Genomic DNA, 19,622 nt, shown 5'->3' on the forward strand with positions numbered 1-19,622 from the left:
GTAGTCTGAACGTTTCCAGGTAGTCTGGCATCTGGGTGTTAGGAAAGCGTCAATGTCAGACAAACTCAGAGAGACATGGAGAGACACTCACATGAGACTGTGACACTGAAACACAATGTTGACCTTTGTTGTGGAAAGTTATTACCAGACTTGACTTTCACAAGACTTAATGTGCTACTGATACCTATTGTAGTGCAATGAGTGGTAAAACTTCAAAAGAAAAGACAGTGAACAGATTGAAGTACTTATTATATTTCCAAAAATTACCATTACAAGCATTGGCATGAATGAACATATCGGAGATGCAGTACGAACTGTACACTAAAATGTTTTTTTTTCCATTAGTAAACATTTGATTCGTGATCAAGAATAACTGTCTGTTGCATCTCGACTAACAATATAATTTCAGTATTCAACTCATTTCATTTTTGTCACGTATTGTGCCATGGAGGTATGTGTCTCTGACAGTGACACAAACAATGTACCTACAATACACGTTACAGTATATTAATCTGTGGTGGAACAAATATTCACTTTCAGAGGCACAGGTACAGAATGTGAAAAGAGGAGAAACAGCTGTCAATGTCTAGAGTTTTAAAGACGCAATGAATACACCTGAGAAACTGAGAGAAGAAGAAGAAAAAAAAAATGGCCACCCTAAGAATTAAAAAACAACTTCCAGGACTGCAAGTCCCAGAAGCACCATTCTTCTTCAACGGCTTTTCCTGCATCCTGACAGCCGAGAGTCAGTGTAGTCTCCAACAAGCTCCCGCCTGAACTTTTCCCAGCATGCACCTTGAAAAGAAGTCTGTCAAAGAGGAGAAAAACGGAATCCGCCTAAATGGGCTCGTCAGACTCCTCCTCGCTGTCCCGCTCCTCCTCTCTCTCCTCCTCCGGTACAGAATGGAGGGATGAGAGAGTGAAGACAGGGCTGGCAGGGGTGGAGGTGGAGGGGGTAGAGGGGGAGAAGGTTTCCAGGGGCGGAGAGTCTAACCCAGGGGCACCGCTCCGGAGGCTCCCCTGGGGCGAGGGGCCACCCTCCGTCCCTCCACTGGAGGAGCCTCCTTTCCTCCCCGGCTCCTCCTTGGTCTCCCTCCCCCCTCCCTCCTGGGCCTCCCTCCTGCTCCCCTCGCCCCACAGCTCCCTCTCCCGGGTGGGCGAGGAGGGGGTGGACGGAGGGGGCTGGTGCTTCTTTGCCTTCCTGCTGGCGTCTCTGAAACTGGCCAGCGGGGGGCGTAATCTCACCCCGCTGCGGGTTGAGCCCTCGATGGCCTTCTGCAGCTGGGAGGGAGACGGACACGGAAGGATGAGGGAAGATGGAGGGGAAGGAGGAGAGGAGGACAAAGATTGAACTAGTCAAAGGGTTCGGGAGCAGATCAACAAGTCTGCTCGGTTGTTGGTTGAGAGACGTGATGAGAGGGACGGATGCTGATTAAGCACGCTGCAACGGCATGAATCACAGCACGACTCGAGCATGACACAGAGGTTAGCGAAGCTAGCAAGGCCCACGTAACAACTCTGAGCTGGCCAAGGACTCTGGTGACTTGTTTCAGGAACAGACAGATGACAGAGGAATGCTAACACATACAGACAGAGACAGAGACAGACAGAGAGAGAGAAAGAGACGGTGACCTCACCTCATTCAATGCCACAACACCCACCAGTTTCCCAATGCTGGTGACATAGGCATTACTGAGACCAAGCAATGAGAAGAGAGTGTGGGTCTAGGAGAGAGAGAAAGAGAGAGAGACAGAGAGAGAGAGAGACAGAGACAGAGAGAGAGAGAGAGAGAGAGAGAGAGAGAGAGAGAGAGAGAGAGAGAGAGAGAGAGAGAGAGAGAGAGAGAGAGAGAGAGAGAGAGAGAGAGAGAGAGAGAGAAAGAGAGAGAGAGACACAAAAAAAAACATTACCGACGATACTAATCAATGTCCTGTGACAATGTCATTATGTTGTGACACCATCCACCATTTCTAGTTTCACTTCAGCCTGTACAAGCGGGCACAGCTGGTGTCATACGTATGGTCACTGGTGTTGGGTTGTGACAGCTGTTGTCATACAGTTGGCATGGTTACTGGTGTTGCGTTGTGACAGCTGTTGTCATACAGTAGGCATGATTACTGGTGTTGCGTTGTGACAGCTGTCATTTTTTTGGGTAATTTTACTTAATTTAAGATTTGTATATGTTTAGTGTTTTGCACCTCCCTCCACAGTTAATTTTGTGTTTGTATAACAATACAAACACAGTAGGCATGGTTACAGGTGTTTGGTTGGTGGTGGTGTTGTCATAGAGTAGGCATGGTTACAGGTGTTTGGTTGTCACGAGTGCGACTATGACACCTTGTGTAAGGACGTTCTTTCCACCAGTTGAAAGGGGGACGGATCTACGCGGATCTGATCCACGTCGATTGGTTTGTCCAGCTCTGCTTCCTCCCAGACTTTAATCTGTGTTGGCCAATCACAGTGCAGATGTGGAGTGATTGACACCAAAATGTACAACATGCTTTCTACGGTTATCCACTGAAACATATAATGGCTGGCTTGTTATAGATACTCAGTCAATATGATATTTTACCTCCTCTTGGGACATGGCGTCAGTAAGGGGGGGAGGAGACTCCTAGAGACAGAGGGGGAGGAGTGGGGGAGGAGAAGGAGAGAGAGAGAGAGAGAGGGAGAGAGAGAGAGAGAGACAGAGAGAGAGAGAGAGAGAGAGAGAGATGTCAGGTTTACAGATTTGTGTCAATCATCTGCCCCCTGGTGGTTCTAAGGCTCCATAACAGGATGAGAAATCACTTTCAAATCGTGATTTTGTGTATCGCATCATACACCGGATCAAAACACCAGTTATGTAAGTTCACGCACCCCTAGTGGACACAAAATGTAATCGCTACTGTGGCTGATCTAAGATTAGTTTGCTGTTTCCCGTCTCCATGGCTTAAATACTGAGTAGGGAATAGAGACCCTGATCTTAGATCATCATCTGGAGTTAAAAGTCAGCGATTACCAGGCTGGTACCTGAGTATCTGTCTGGCCTGAGGAGGAAGAGGCAGAGGAGAAGAGTCGCTGGAAAGTTGTCCTCACAGACTGCAGCCTACGCTTGTCTGAGTACAGGATATGGAAAAGCATTAGCAGGAAATGAAGGGCGGCGAAAAGTCTGGCTGAATCAGCTCTGTGAAGCTGTCCCACCTGGGGCCGCGTGATTGGTGGAGAGTTCCTGCGAACGAAGGGCTCTGAGGGGGCCGTTTCGTTCATCCTGGACTGGAGCGGTCTGGCAAAACAAAGAGAGACTTTAACTAGATTTAATTAGACTTTTATTCGATGTCAAAGATGACCAGATGTGCACAGGTGTGTCAGCCGGTCTCTGTGGACTCCAGGACCCACCTCGTCTCCGCCCCGCTCTCCTCCCTCCTCGTCCACGAAGGTGAACGACTCCCAGCTGGCCTTGGTGCTCGGTGAGCCCTGGCCATGCTCAAAGACCCGCCTATCAGCCGACAGCCACCAATCACAGAGGGCCTGGAGCTCAGTCCTCTCGATGGAGCCCAATAGGATCATGGATTCTGAGAGAGAGAGGAAGGAAGGGGCGGGACTTTAGCGTGGAGCGTAGAAGTGAGGCGTAGGGACGAGGCAGTACAGTCGGAGACTCTGTCTCACCCTGGGAATCGACTAGCGGGATGGTCTTGAGGGAGGTGGAATCTAGAAGGAGGCTCAACTCCCTGTAGGTCGAATGAGAGGACAGGAACTTCACCTTCCGTACCATGATGTCCTCAACAAAGATGTTGTACTTGCTGGGGAAGGAGAGAGACGAATGAGTGACCCGCTGGTTAATGACGAACACAGAAACTGGAGTGGCTTGAGCCAAAATGGCGCGTTGCTTGGTTGGAGCCATGATGGAGTCCACGGTACCTGATGTGTCCGAGGGCCAGCTCAGGCAAGTAAGGCAGCTTCTTGACCTGGATGATGGAGTCGTAGAGAGACGGCTGCAGGCCCTGTGCCACCATGTTGGCCAGGATCACAGCCACCATCATGGGCAGGATGTGAGAGATCTGGCCTGTGAGCTCGAAGCAGATGACCGCCGTCGACACCGTGTGCGTGACCGCCCCCGTCAGTGCTGCCGCACCTGCGCCATCAAAAAAGAACGTTCAAAACTCACGACGTCTTTATCGTCCAGAAGTTGGGCAGTTGGAACTTCTATTTTCGTCTTTCATATGATCTTAAACAGCGATTAACAGGCGTAGGAAGAAACGTGCCACATCATAATTTTGTAGACGTAAATGTGATGATTGTACTACTGTTGTGAGGTTTACCTATGACGGCGTAGCCCCCAGGGAGAATGCGGTAGACTATCCCGTCAAAAAGGATCCCGTTTGGGAAGAGAGTAGCCATGATCTCGCCCACCAGACGTCCAAATGCTGCCCCTACAGGCGAGACAGGAACATTGGCGGAGAAGATGATTAAGACTGAAGAAACGGGCTTGGAACCAGAGTGTGAAACGTAATATCCAGTGAGATGTGCTGCCGCTGTGCCAGCCTGGATGTCTTCTTACCTAGTATGAACACGGGCATGAAGGCACCTGAGGGAATGGGCATCGTCGTGGAAACAGCAGACATCCAGAACTAAACCACAGACATTCAAAAACGAGACGAGAATGTTGGCATTTAGAGAGTGGGTCGGCGTGACGGTCAGGGTCACGTTCATAAGAGACTCACTGATCTCACACACAAAAACAACCCTGATCTGAAAGGTCAGAGGGCAGACGTACCTTCATGATGAAGAAGAGGATGAGGATGACGAAGACGCTGACTTGAGGGTGGAGCCACGCACTGGAGCGACCCAGACCAGGGGGGAGCGGGGCCTCCAAGATTTTGGTCCAGGTGAAATTATCAAAGAGCGAGTTTATACATTCCCTAGGCATGAGCTGAAGAAGAGAGAGAGAGAGAGAGAGAGAGAGAGAGAGAGAGAGAGAGAGAGAGAGAGAGAGAATGAGAGCTAGGATTCTCAAAGCGCCAAACGTGGTCATTGAGGCAGACTTCTTCTCATACTATCAGTGAACGACAACAGCTGAAGTAATGACCATGACTGACCTCTCCGGCCATGAACTGTCCGAACCCTGGAGGAAATGTGATGGTGGCGATGATCAGTGTAACTGCGCCTGGGTAAATCAAACGGCTGGAGCGACACACAGACAAACAGACACAAACACACACACCAAACACAATTGGAAGAACATTAACGGGAACACACACACAGCTCGCTGTTACAAACCCACTTTGTAGCGACATCACAAGTAATTGAGGCCAGTAATGGAGTCGAATGAGTTGGATTCTCATCCTGGTTCTGACTGCTAGGGTGGAACAATGACAAACAGACCACATGTGCAGCTCTCTCTCTCTTAATGCTGGAGAGTAATGTACCCTGACTGGTCGGGGGTTCAGATAAGTGAATGTCCCTATTGAATGAAAGGCTGGCAGAAAGGCTGTTAAGTGTTGGAGGGTGGAGTGTGGAGTGTGGGGGAGGGAATAAGGCAAGGTGTGTGTGTGTTGGAGGGTGGAGTGTGTGTGTGTGTTGGGTGGGGGGGATAGGGCAAGGTGTGTGTGTGTTGGAGGGTGGAGTGTGTGTGTTGGGTGGGGGGGGGTAGGGCAAAGTGTGTGTGTGTTGTCTCACTGCTTGGTTAGGAAGCGTGTGAGGGCGGTCTGTCTTCTCATGACCAGCACCACCTGGCGGTTCAGGTACACAAAGAACGCTCCCAGGAACCCGCAGGAGATCCTGAAAGGACAGAGAGAGGTTGAGAGAAAAGCACACACACACACACACACACACACACACACATGTAAACACCAGAGTGCTGTTATCTAACCCAATAATTGCAAACGCGGGAAGCTCCTGCAAGTCAAAGGGGAAGTCCATTCGGAAGTTGGTTTTGAAGAGAGCTGTGATGGTGACTACAACATAAAGCACAACATGCTGCAAAGTCAAAACAATGTTTTCACGTCAACCAACTCCTATGAGATCACATTCCATGGTAGTACATGATTGAACACACTGATTCATGAAAGCAGAAAAGACACCTGCGTATCCGTGTGTGTGTGGTGTGTGTGTGTGGTGTGTGTGTGTGTGTGTGGTGTGTGTGTGTGTGGTGTGTGTGTGTGTGGTGTGTGTGTAGTGTGTGGTGTGTGTAGTGTGTGTGTGGTGTGTGTGTAGTGTGTGTCTGTTTGTGTGTGGTGTGTGTAGCCGGTCTCCTGAGCCTCACCAGCGTCAGTGTTCCATACAGAGAGCACCCTGAATATGAAGGCACTGAACGTGGCAGCAAAGTAGCCTCTCCAGTAATTCCTCACTGCAAAGTAGGTAGACGTGACCTCAATACTGAACAACACCCCTGTAGAGAGAGAGAGAGAGAGAGAGAGGGAGAGAGAGGGAGAGAGGGAGAAAGAGAGATAGAGAGAGACAGAGAGAGGGAAGGGGGACAGAGAGAGGTAAAGGAAGAGTTAAAGGGAGAGAGAAAGGGGGTACATAGAGAGAGGGGGTAGAGAGAGGGTGGAGGTAAAGAGAGATTAAAGGGGGGAGAGAGAGGAGAATATAGAGAGAGGTAAAGGGAGAGAAAGAGGGGAAAGATAGAGAGAGAAGGAAACGTGAAGGATGGAGGGGGGGCAGCAAAAGAGGGAGAGAACAAGAGAAAATGAGGGAGAGGAAGATGGAGCGGGGGAGAGAAATTTTAGTTAAGTAAGCAGAATGAGACAAGAGGCACTTCAATCTAGGGGTGTAATTATACACAACAGGAGAAGTACTCATTTAGTATACACACACCCGCACACACACACACATACACACACCCGCACACACACAAACAACCCCCCACACAGAGAGATAATCAGTGTGCAAGTAAAATAAACAGAAGAGCTCGTCAGTGACATGACTCTGGGTAAGATGAAAGGAGAAGATAAAAAAAAAACAATATTTAAGCACGAGAGAAAAGTCTTGCTTTCATGTCGCCAAACGTGTTTGTTTCTTGGTGCTCCTATTTTGGGCTGAGTTGGCAGAATCTTGTGGATTTAAAATTGAGAGACTGTGTATGTGTGTGTGTGTGTGTGTGTGTGTGTGTGTGGGGGGGGGGGGGGGGCGAGGTGTGAGGTAAGAGGTGGACTGAGGGAACATGTAGCTAGTGGTCAGGTTGAAGTTAAAGGGTTTGGTTGTAGCTAAGTGAATGATCTGAGTGGGCTAGATGTCGGTCAGGTGTGGGGTAGATGTGGGGAAAATGTAGGGTGGATGTAGTGGAGATGTAGGGTGGATGTAGGGTGGATGTAGGGTGGATGTAGGGTGAGTGTGAGAGGGACGAGGGGAACAGTACCTCCTAGTGGTGTTCCAAAGCAGCAGCCCACCCCAACAGCACAGCCTACTGTCAGAATGTCTGTGTAACCATAGGGATTCTACTGACACAGACAAGAGAGACACAGAGACAGAGAGAGGGGCAGCAGGGAGGGGAGGGGGGAATAAAGGACAGGCATGTGGAGAGAGTGACAAGAGAGACACAGAGACAGAGAGAGGGGCAGCAGGGAGGGGAGGGGGGAATAAAGGACAGGCATGTGGAGAGAGTGACAAGACAGACACAGAGACAGAGAGAGGGGCAGCAGGGAGGGGAGGGGGGAATAAAGGACAGGCATGTGGAGAGAGTGACAAGACAGACACAGAGACAGAGAGAGGGGCAGCAGGGAGGGGAGGGGGGAATAAAGGACAGGCATGTGGAGAGAGTGACAAGACAGACACAGACAGAGAGAGGGGCAGCAGGGAGGGGGGGGGATAAAGGACAGGCATGTGGAGAGGGTGAAAGAGGGAAAGTAAGGAAGGAGGCATGTATAGGAAGAGAAGAGAAGGGTGTGGGGGGGAGGCAAGAGGGCAAGATAGAAGAGAATGAAAGATCAAGAGAGGACAAACAGGAAGCGAGGGAGTGGAGGGAGAGGAAAAGAGAGAAGTGGGCGAGAGGCATAGAGCCGAAAGGGGAAGCAGGGGGAGAGAGAGTGCAGAAGAGAAAGGAGAAAAGGGAATAAAGTGAATGAATAATGGTCACCGGAAAAGCATCGGGAGGACAGGCGGCACAGAGGGCGAAAAACAAACAGAAGCTGAATCCAAACAAAGAAAAGCACAAGGCAGAGCCAGCCGCACGAAGCAACAGATCGGACAGATCAGAAACAGAGCAGAGCTGCCCTCACAAGGCAGGAAGCACATCATAAGAGCTGCCCTCACGAGGCAGGAAGCACATCATCAGAGCTGCCCTCACAAAGCAGGAAGCACATCATCAGAGCTGCCCTCACAAGGTAGGAAACACATCATTAGAGCTGCCCTCTCAAGGCAGGAAGCAGATCATCCAGAGCAGAGGCTGCCACAGTGTTTGTGTGGTGTTCTACATTAACATTTAGTCATTTGCCTCTTATTTAGCCTTATCCAGAGCGACTTACAGTAAGTACAGGGACATTCCCCCGAGGCAAGTTGGGTGAAGTGCCTTGCCCAAGGACACAACGTCATTTGACTCAGTTGGGAATCGAACTGGCGACCTTCAGATCACTAGCCCGATTCCCTAACCGCTCAGCCACCTGACTCCCCTTCTATCCTTCTATCTGCAACAATCCCAGCACGGACGCCTGCTGCATCCCACCACATGTGTGGCTTCATCTTGTCGATAGATACTGATCCAGGATCGGGTCTGTGCTGCCCCTGGGACTGAGAGTCGGCTGAGTGTTTAAGCAGCGACAGCTGACTCCAGACCAGGCCCTGGAGGCAGCACCAAGCCGTCAGCAGCTGGACGCTGCCGGGCAGGTGGGTGGGACTTGCCTCCTACTGGGGCAGCGAAGCAGGTGGCCACTCCCACGGCACACGCACACACTAGCAGGTCCTGGTTGTGTCCGCTATTCTGGGGGGAGGGGAGGGGGGGGGGGGCGAGAGACGGACAGCAACGAGGAAGGAGGGAGGAGAGAGGGGAGAGAAGGAGGAGGGGTGACACAGGAGGGGAGGAGATACCGGGTGGAGGAAGGAGGGGCGGGGGTATGGGAGACAGGGGAGACAGGAGAGGGGAAGGGGGAGGAGAGAGGGGGTGGAGCGAGACAGGGAGAGCGGAGGTCACTGTTAATACGCATGCCAGACATGACCATCACACTATTAATACAGACAGACACAAACACGGCGAGGTGTGAGAGGGACAGCCAAAACAAAGACAAGAGAGGCACACAGAGAGAGAGAGAGAGAGAGAGAGAGAGAGAGAGAGACAGACAGAGAGAGACAGACAGAGAGAGAGAGAGAGAGAGAGAGAGAGAGAGAGAGAGAGAGAGAGAGAGAGAGGGAGACAGAGAGAGAGAGGAGAAAGAGAGAGAGAGATAGAAATAGAATGCGAAAGAAAACAACCCCAGTGAAAAGAAAAATGTAAGCTCCTCGTGCTACGGTGACAGGGTTCACCGAGAGTGATGGGAGCTTCATTCCACACACACGTTAATGCTATTGCACAAGGCCCGGCTATGCAGGTTAAAAACAATAAAGAGAGAGAGAGTGTTCTGGGAGATTTGGTTTGTTTTGGTCAGGGCCTCAGCTTACCTCATATACTCCCGAGAAGATGGATAAGACTTGACTCAACACGGCCGCACAGATACTGGCGATGTGTACAAATGGGCCCTAGGAAATTATGGGAAGGAGGAAGATTGTCAGCGACAACAAGAGACAAAAACAGTCACCGTGAACAGCACTGACAGAAGCAATTTGCTGTGATACAAATTCTTAACTGGGGCACATTGTATTAGTACAAATGAATCATTCTATAATTGCTTTGGCTGACAGTGGGCCAGCCTCCGGTAGAAGAAAATGAATGGAGTTTGTCGAGGGGCTCAGTTAAATTGTTTCAGTCCCGAGAGGAGGAGGAGAAAACGTGACAGAAGATGATGTATGATCCAGCGTGATCCAGGGAGAGACAGAGAGACAGAGGGAGAGAGAGAGAGACATAGAGGGAGAGGGAGAGAGAGAGAGAGGAAGAGGGGGAGAGAGGGAGAGACAGAGAGACACAGAGGGAGAGAGGGAGAGACAGAGAGACAGAGGGAGAGAGGGAGAGACAGAGAGACATAGAGGGAGAGAAGGAGAGACATAGAGGGAGAGACACAGAGGGGGTGGTGGGGGAGGTGGGGGAGGTGGGGGAGGCGGGGGATGTTGGGGAGGTGGGGAAGGTGGGGTTGTACCTCCTTCCCCACTGGCATGCCACTGCCCAGTCCAGCGGTCAGCCCCACCACTTTGGCCACGAAGGCCTTGAGGGTCAAATACTCCTTCAGCACCACCCCCCGCAGTATGGTCTTCAGCTCCGGGATCCCAGAGCCTGCAGAGAGAGAGGGAGGGAGGGAGGAAGTGAGGAAGGAAGTGAGGAAACGAGAGAGAGGGCGGAGGAGAGAGAGAGGGAGATGGAGAGAGAGAGACAGAGGTGTAATGGGGTGGAGAGACATAAAAAGAGGAGCTGAAACCTGGCAGCATGAAGGCCGTGCCCAGTGTGGGCAGAGCCTTGAAGAGAGAGACACAGAGAGGAGAGATGAAGAGAGAGACACAGACAGGAGAGATGGAGAGAGAGACACAGAGAGGAGAGATGAAGAGAGAGACACAGACAGGAGAGACGGAGAGAGAGACACAGACAGGAGAGATGGAAAGAGAGGGAATGATACTGCGGATGCTTACCGATGGCCTGGGGGGCGACCAGGTGGCAGAAGAGAGAGGCGAACATGACCAGGACCATGGGATAGGTGACCCAGGCCAGGTACTGGAGCAGGACGTTACCACTCAACTCCCCATGCATCCACGTGTATGCTGAAAGAGAGAGAGAGAGAGAGTAGGGGTTATGGAGAAATAAAAGGAGCGAAAGAGAAAGGAAAAAAAAACAGAATTAAAACGTACTGAAATCACAAACCTACAGTACAACCAAGCTTTGACATTATCTGTGCACGTCTGTCGCGTGTTCCACAGCACGTGGACGGCTGTGTGGGGGTGTGGGGTACCTTGCAGACTGTGTGGGGGTGTGGGGTACCTTGCAGACTGTGTGGGGGTGTGGGGTACTTTGCAGACTGTGTGGGGGTGTGGGGTACCTTGCAGACTGTGTGGGGGTGTGGGGTACCTTGCAGACTGTGTGGGGGTGTGGGGTACCTTGCAGGCTGTGTGGGGGTGTGGGGGCGTGGGGTACCTTGCAGACTGTGTGGGGGCATGGGGTACCTTGCAGACTCTTGGCACTGGCGTAGTCCATGCTCCAGCTCACCAGGGCCATGGTCACGCCCAGCAGCACCAGGAAGATCCAGTCCTCCCCCAGCTTGGTCACCATGTACCTCTGGACACGTGCCACACAGTCTGTGGACACACACACACAAACACACACACACAGATACACATACACACAGACACACACAGATACACATACACACAGACACACAGATACACAGACACACACAGATACACATACACACAGACATGCAGATACACATACACACAGATACACAGATACAAAGACAGACACCCAAACACACACATATTCACGCGTGCACACAAAGCATGAGAAACTGTGCCTTTTTAAATGTAACTTCCAGTCAGTGGGTCACATCTGCTTGTCCACCTTGGCATTTGGAATAGGTGCGGGGCTTCTTCATGGAAGAGGTTTGACTGAGGAAGGACTCCATGGTAACAGGGGTCTGATGTCGCCGTCCATGACCCTGTCTGGGGTTGGCGGGGGTGCGTTCTCCTGCTTGCCTCCTCCATTGTCTCTCTGTCATCAGTTGTTTGGCCTCCCTCCTGGCATAGCTGCCCAGCTGCTCCCTGTACTCCCCAGAGAGCTGGAGGGAGACGAAAGGGAGTCAGGTGACTGAGCGGTTAGGGAATCGGGCTAGTAATCAGAAGGTCGCTGGTTCGATTCCTGACCGTGTCAAATGATGTTGTGTCCTTGGGCAAGGCACTTCACCCTACTTGACTCAGGGGGAATGTCCCCGTACTTACTGTAAGTCGCTCTGGATAAGAGCGTCTGCTAAATGACTAAACGTAAATGTAATGAAAGACTACATTACCCAGAAACCCACAGCAAGACCAGGGAGCAGCAATTTGCATCGGCCACATTTTCCCTCAGAGGGTATTTCTGAAACAGCGCATGCTTTTTCCTGAGGTTCAAATGACAACGGAGGCGAACGGCACGGAGATGGAGGGAAACAGGCTGGTGAGGGAGAGGGAAACGTGAAAAGTGAGGAGCGCGAGAGAGGCGGAGGAGGCAGAAGATAACGAGGTAGAGGGAGGGAATGTGTAAGGGATACACACCAACCTGAATACCCTCTCGGACAGAAATAGAGTGAACGGGACAAGAGATCGGAAAAACCCCTCCCTCTATAGAGGATCTGGAGAGGAGCCAAGCACCAGAGGAAGAGATCCCAGGAAGAGCGAACATTCCACACCATCCTCTTCCTACACACACACACATACACACACACATACATTTACATTTTAGTCATTTACATTTAGTCATTTAGCAGACGCTCTTATCCAGACACACACACATACACACACACACACATACACACACACACACTTACACACACACACACTTACACTCATCTGATCTTAGATCAGCATTCACCACCCCGTTTTTCACTGTGAAGTAAAAAAGCAACAATCTGATCCTGGGTCAGCCTCCAGGAACCCCCTTGTGCCACATTGTACACCGGCACACAACCATGGTGCCCCAGGGGGCCCCAGAGCAAGCACACAGCCCCTGTGCCCCCAGGAGGCCAGCCCCTGTGCCCCCAGGGGGCCCCAGAGCGAGCACACAGCCCCTGTGCCCCCAGGGGGCCCCAGGAGGCCAGCCCCTGTGCAGGATACTGAGACAGCAGGCCAGGCAGCAGATCAGCCTGGATCAGACCCTCTCAGGAGAACTCACAGACACGGACTGACTCCACACACTACCTATACTTCCAGCTTTTGACTTGAGCAACACTTTCCACCGCGAAATGATCTCTCACCCTGGCTGAACTGGCTTCTGTCCTTCCCAGAAGAGAGAGTGTGTGCGTGTGTGTGCGTGTGTGTGTGCTGCATGTGATGAAAATGCTGGGACTGCAGATGCTGTTGATAGCCAACGATAAACACAGATATTATGTTGCACAAGGCTCCGATCCATCCCCTCATTAAGTTATTCCCAGGTTTAATAGTATGACTTACTTTCAGACTGTGTGTTCCACGCTATATATGATTTGAAACAGCGTTTGATCTTTTGACCTTGAATTAACTTGAACTTGCACTTGTTTATGTATCTTTCAATTTTCTTATCATTAGTTATGTAATATGTACTGGAGTCTATGGCTTGCAATCGAATCATTCCTGTCTGGGATCAATCCCTGGTTATTTGATCATGTAAAACATGCAGAACTCCCTGGATTGTCTGCTATGATGACTATTTCAAACCTTTTAGCTGAATCCTGAAGCACTTGAGCAAAAATCATCAATGTCATGTATCTTACTAAAACAATCAATGTCCGTATTTCTCCTCCTACATTTCCTTTAGGGACAGACTCAAATAAACTTGAATATTGAAATACACATTTTTTTTATACAAGCATGAGGTGGACCTCAAACATTGTAGGAAAAGTACCATGTTTGGAAAGTAATCAATCGAATTAACATCCTAAGACATCCAGCCTCAGGTTACACTACCTGCTGGTCCATTCTCCTACACAATCCCAAGATCTTCAGCGTGTCTGCAACTCCAGCCCCAAGTGTCAGGACCACAGGACTAACAGCAACATGAGGGTAAGGCAACAGGCAGACCCAGCATGAACATAAAAGAACAAAGAACCTGCGCATCAACAGATTGCACGATGAGGCGAGGGAGGGATGGACAGAGGAAGAGACAGTGGGGAAGAGGGAGGGTGACAGCGTGGGAGGCAGAAGGGTCATTTGTCAGTTGGAGATTTGCTCGACTGTCTCCATCCCTCAGCCTGTTTGCCAAAGTGTCACTGCAAGACCCTGAGAGTCCCTCGGTGTCACACGATGACCCCGTACAAAGTCCTCCTCTGTCCAGGTACCCACGTCAGGGCCCAGTGGCCTTGACTACCATGACATACACTTGACTTTGTTTGTGCTGGTGAGGGGAGGGGTGGTTTTACTGAAAGGGGAACTGGTTATGACACGTTATTATAATACTGTTGGGACACGGAGCAGAGCGATGTCAGGGGGCCTAGAACAGCCTGTCAAATGTGGGATCTAATGAGCTCTTAGAGAGAGAGACTCGGATAGAGTGATAGCTGCTAACAGATACAGAGAGGGAAGGGCATGGTGACTTTGAGAGTTAATTAAAAAGAAACGTCAAATTCCTGTTGTGAACATGAATGTGTATGAGCAACCCTGTGCAGGGTGCACAACTCCTGTGTGTAAGTATGTGTGTGTGTGTAAGTGTGTAAGTGACCCTTACCCTAAACATGCAACAGCAAAGAATTGTGTTGTGTATGAGAGTGAAGGTGTGTTTGTTTGTGTGTGTGTGTGTGTGTGTGTAGGTGTACAGTCAGCCCAAACACTATGGCATTGTACGGGACAGAAGGTTAATGATCAAATTTGACCCAGTCATTGATGGACAGAAAGAGATTAGGACAATCACACACACACACACACTCACACACACACATCCAAGCTGCTTTCTCATACACCGAAGGCAAACAATTCATTTATCTTGTCAGAAAGTAAACACTCTCGCACCCTTTAGAGGTGAGAGATAGAGAATCCAAATAAACGCTACAGTACATCTCTATGCTGTCTCTTTCACCAAAGACTGACACAAGTGGGAATCCTCATATGAACAATGTCACATATTAAATGACCATAATTAATGAAACAATTCATGGCTCCAACCGCAGAAATCCAAGAGACTAATAATGCATGCCTATAAACAGTGAGGACATGCATTCTTCCAAATGGGTCAATCAATCAATCCTGTGTTGATCAATAGATAGATACAATCGACAAGCGTAGACAAGCGTATCAAGATTACCTTACCAGAATCTGGTCTACATTCAACACTGTCTCAAAAGTGTTGATCCGTTCCCTCATCATTCCTCCTCTGAGGCCCAGTTCCCTTCTTCTCTTTCCTTTATAATACTCCTCCTTTTCTCCGATCTGTCTGTTCTGTCATTTAGGATGTCAGACTGTACCTGCTGTGTGTTCCCTGTCCTGCCCAAGGGGGCGGGTTAGACAGTACGGTCGCTCTATAGGCACACACACACACACACACACACACACACACACACACACACACACACACACATGCAACCACACACATACACAGGTACATACGTCTGTCCACACACACACACACACACACATGCAACCACACACATACACAGGTACATACGTCTGTCCCAACACACACACACACACACACCAGGAGGAAGGGCCAGAGGTTAATACAGACACTTGGCTTGACAATAACTTGTCAGCAGCTTTTAATTCTTCAGGGTGAATTCCCTGAGCCAGTCAGCCAGCCAGTCAGCCAGCCAGCCAGCCAGCCAGCCAGCCAGCCAGCCAGCCAGCCAGCTAGCCAGCCAGCCTGCCAGTCAGTCAGTCAGTCAGTCAGTCAGTCAGTCAGCCAGTCAGCCAGCCAGCCTGCCAGCCAGTCAGCCAGCCAGCCAGCCAGCCAGCCAGCCAGCCTGCCAGCCAGCCAGCCAGCCAGCCAGCCAGCCTGCCAGCCAGCCAGCCTGCCAGCCAGCCTGCCAGTCAGCCAGCCAGCCAGCCTGCCAGTCAGCCAGCCAGCCAGCCAGCCAGCCAGCCTGCCAGTCAGTCAGTCAGCCAGCCAGCCAGCCAGCCAGCCAGTCAGCCTGCCAGCCAGCCAGCCAGCCTGCCAGCCAGCCTGCCAGCCTGCCTGCCAGTCAGCCAGCCAGCCTGCCTGCCTGCCAGGAGACTCCAGGCAGCCAGTCCAGGACCATTAATCCTAACTGAACCAGCCATTCAAGGGCAGGCAGACTGTTCGCATGGTATGAATGTGAGACTGTGATTTAATACCAGGAAGTGGTGCCATGACAACCCTTACTCCTGTGTGTTCAGTGTTTAAAGCTTTCACTTTTTGGTGACTGTAAATTCACAGCACTGCACGTGTAGCTTGGCATGGATAGGAACAGGTGCTTGGCCAGGAAGGTTTGCTGCACCAAAGTATTTGACAGTAATTGTAAGTGGTAAACTACCAAGGCTCTAACTGGCCTTACATTTCCATATTTTGCTGAATCATCCCCGTTCCAACGCACCCCTTACATGACATCTGTGTTCATAGTGATACCTCCGTCTCTTACCCTTCCTCTGCCCTTTTATTTCACCCCCCCTCTCCCGACCCTCAACTTTCCCCTCTCACTACCACAGTCCCTTTCCCCCCCCTCCCCCCCTTTGGTGCAACCTTACTCGAGGTTAAATTTAGCACCAGTGAGACCCAATGATCACTGACACAATTCGGCCCACTGCAACAACACCGCCATCCCATTTTCTCTTTGTTTATCTCTGTATCAATCCTATCCTTATCCATGGAACACATCTTGCATTCTATTGTGGAACGTTAGAGCCAAAAACATTCCTTTCCATGATCTCAATATAAAGATGTGTTCCATTAACATGGAGCAAGACAGACAAGACAGACAAACCGACAGACGCAGTCTCGTTTTACCTGAACGTTTTTTCCGTCCACAACCACAAGTCTCACACAAGCTCACAAGTGCACACGCACACTACATCGTCACAAGGTTTTAGCGGGTCCGCACATCCTTAGGGATGCACTTCCGTCTCCTTCAAGTCGGAGGTCAACCACTGTTGTGTGACCTGGAAGAGACATACAACATCCTTGTGGCTACAGTTGCTAGTCACAAGAGCACGGCCATACCAATTCCTCTGAAAGGGTTTGGCCTGCGAACTCAAACATGTTACTTAGTGATATCATACTCGCCGTGTTGTGGTCCTGATGAATAAATAATCAGAGTAACGACAGCGCTCGGATATTAACAGCTCTCCACCCTCCTTCCCCAGCCTTTTGGGAGTGATAATTTCACCCTGTGTAGTCTGCCCACACACACACACACACACCCACAAACACACTCACTCAGTCCATCATAGCTATCATACCTGTGTGATAGATGTATGTCTGAGTAACTCCAGAGGAGAAACATTAAGTCTGTAAATAGTATGACTAATTGAGATTTTCTTATTTTTATCTGACCTCTGCTCCATGGAGGCCGGGCAGGGGCCGGGGTTAGGGACTGCCTCGGGCACGCATCCATCTCCTCCCAGAGACGGAGGGAGGGAGCAGAAGAAAGGCGCTATTGACACTATCTCACCTTCCCTCCACACTTTCTCACTCACACACTGCTCCAACACTCAGACTACTCTTGCCCCTCCCTCCCCTCCCTCCCCCCCCCTCCCTCCCTCCCCTATCACGAGCAACATGCAGTATCCAACTTTATAACAATCTATGGAAGTCATTCTAGATCAACAGCTAAACAGGTGGATGGGGAAATATACGATGACATCATTAAATCCCAGGTGTTTGAGCAGATTGATGCAGGCTGTGGTTCAGGGGGTAGAGAGGGTCAAACACGAATCGCCAGGTTGGTGGTTCGATCCCTGACTCTTCCGGGCCATGTGTGGAAAGGCAAGACTCCTGATGCTCACTGAGCATGCTCGGAGCACTGAACATGGCCGCTCTGCCACGTCGCAGAGGCAAAACATTCCAAGCGCTTTGAGTGCCGCTGAGGTAGAAAAGCGCAATATAAATGCAGTTGGTTTACCATAAGGAGATCGAGTGACCCATGACTTCTTCGTGAGAGGGCTGATGTTGTATAAATACATGGAACCTTGCCACTCAGGTTTCCAGTGTACAGGACCAAGTATTTTTACCCCTACATACATGAAAACAGCAGTCGCTTTACAAGACATCTATCTGGGAAACCTGGACTCACAGGAAGAGGAGTCACCGGTGAATCAGGACAACCGGAGGGTCGCAAAGATGATAGTGAACTGACCAGCAGAGAGGGAGGAAGAAGAGGGAGGATGAAGAGGGAGGATGAAGAGGCGCCCGTAGGTGGGACGGTCAGTGGAGCGTTCCTCTGAGAACACGAGGAGAGGTTGTGCCGCTGTTGGCCACCAATACAAGGCCGGCTCACATGGGCAACAATACCACAGACTTCCAAGAAGTCATTAAAGACCGTTATCGTCTTATCAGACAGCAATCCCACCAGGCACACGACAACACGGAGTATGGGGAGGTAGGACACAGAGAGGTAGGTAGATGACAACAGGAGGGATATATGTTCATATGAGACACGTTCATGAGAGATGAACAGACAAACACAATTGTGGAAAGACGGAGAGGGAATGAACAACGACAGACACGAATGGACAGACGAGATGTGAAAGATGGAAACGAAAGGGGTTCAGAAGAACGAGAGACGCGAAAAAGAGATGTGTGTTTGGAAGGAGCTACAGCAACAGGTAATTGGACACAGTGATATATAGAGACCTACCAGGGTCTGCTGGTATCAGCCTTATATACAGACAGACAAGCAGGCAGGCAGGCAGGCAGACGGAGTGATATATAGAGACCTACCAGGGTCTGCTGGTATCTCAGAGCCTTCCTTTGCGACGCATCTGCAGCCATTGACTCGCTGTCACTGACCCAAAAATAACACCGTTGGACGCTTCTGCATTTCAACCCAGGCGAGCAACACCGCGCTACACACTCTCACACACACATCTGCTCTTTCAAAGCACACACACCAAAGCAAAAACACACACACACAAAAAAAATACTTCTAAAGAAAAGCAGTTTAAGGCACGGAGATAGAAGCGTCTTTAGAAATGATCTACTCCAGATGATCCAAAAGCTGACCCATTGAGATCCAGTCGGACAGACAGACGGTTCTGGACGGCCGGCCGGACGGACACTCCAGTACAGCGATATGATGAGGCCGAGACGGTCTCTGCTCTTTCCTTTATTAGAACTGCAGACACCTCATAACACACGGACCCCCCCCCCCCCCCGCCCCAATCACACACTTGCCGGGGCTCACGCTAATGACACAAACACACACACACACAGACCCTGTTGCCCTTAGCAGCACCCGGAAGATGTAGCGGGCCGATTCACTCGTGTTTTGGGATGGGGTGTTCTTGTTTAGACAGGGGTGAATGTGCGACGGGGGGCAGGTGCCACCCCCCCCCCCCCCCCCCCCGCAGGGTAGCCCCTGCAACGTGAGGAGGGAGGTGCACATGACACCAGCCTGACAAGTCTCACCTCATCGGCCAATGACGCAACTTTGTCCCCACCAAAACCCTCTCACATGCCCCCAGGCATCAGTCCTGTCCAAACATCTCACCCTTCACGGGGTAAAGAGGCTCCCGACATGCCCAGGCTCTCGTGGAAGCCCCTCGGGGGGGGGGGGGGGGAGGGGGTGAGCTCGTCAGTCCTATCCAGCCTCTCTCCGATCTGCAGGTGCGGACGCCGAGGCTGTGGCCTCCTCTCACGGCCTCTCCAGGGACCACGAGAGGAGGCCGGGTGAGTCTAAAGAGGGGGGGGGGGGGGGGGTCCTCGCGCCCACTCCTCCTCACTCCTCACGATTCCCATGACC

General features: G+C 50.8%; 1 protein-coding gene across 3 annotated transcripts; it reads right to left on the minus strand.

Moving 5' to 3' along the window:
* Positions 1–236: 236 nt before the first annotated feature.
* clcn1b (chloride channel, voltage-sensitive 1b) lies at positions 237–18,990 on the minus strand. Of its 3 annotated transcripts, XM_047028730.1 has the most exons (24): positions 12,302–12,311; positions 12,054–12,196; positions 11,609–11,825; positions 11,215–11,346; positions 10,687–10,815; positions 10,203–10,336; positions 9,571–9,648; positions 7,340–7,418; positions 6,245–6,370; positions 5,852–5,936; positions 5,659–5,760; positions 5,079–5,163; positions 4,757–4,912; positions 4,541–4,610; positions 4,302–4,412; positions 3,901–4,114; positions 3,649–3,782; positions 3,379–3,554; positions 3,184–3,265; positions 3,013–3,098; positions 2,573–2,614; positions 2,338–2,442; positions 1,638–1,724; positions 237–1,281 (listed from the first exon to the last, which is right to left on the minus strand). In XM_047028730.1, the coding sequence occupies exons 3-24, from the start codon at positions 11,763–11,765 to the stop codon at positions 838–840; spliced, it is 2,814 nt and encodes a 937-aa protein (XP_046884686.1). In that variant the 5' UTR covers positions 11,766–11,825; positions 12,054–12,196; positions 12,302–12,311; the 3' UTR covers positions 237–837. The 3 variants fall into 3 exon arrangements, with proteins under 3 accessions (XP_046884686.1, XP_046884677.1, XP_046884695.1); XM_047028721.1 differs by lacking the exons at positions 12,054–12,196; positions 12,302–12,311 and adding an exon at positions 18,602–18,990; XM_047028739.1 differs by lacking the exons at positions 11,215–11,346; positions 11,609–11,825; positions 12,054–12,196; positions 12,302–12,311 and adding an exon at positions 11,186–11,189.
* Between the last annotated feature and the right edge of the window lie 632 nt (positions 18,991–19,622).

The sequence above is a fragment of the Hypomesus transpacificus genome, chromosome 2 (genome assembly GCF_021917145.1).
Source record: "Hypomesus transpacificus isolate Combined female chromosome 2, fHypTra1, whole genome shotgun sequence".
NCBI lineage: Eukaryota > Metazoa > Chordata > Actinopteri > Osmeriformes > Osmeridae > Hypomesus > Hypomesus transpacificus.

Bases quoted from the DNA above. Each gene is read 5' to 3' on its own strand.
- clcn1b (XM_047028721.1), bottom strand. From the start codon at position 18,652: ATGGCTGCAGATGCGTCGCAAAGGAAGGCTCTGAGATACCAGCAGACC. The intron at 10,337-10,686 runs GTAAGCATCCGC...CTCTCTCTGCAG, and splicing joins GGTCGCCCCCCAGGCCATCG to GCTCTGGGATCCCGGAGCTG. The intron at 7,419-9,570 runs GTAAGCTGAGGC...CTGTGTCAGTAG, and splicing joins TCTTCTCGGGAGTATATGAG to AATCCCTATGGTTACACAGA.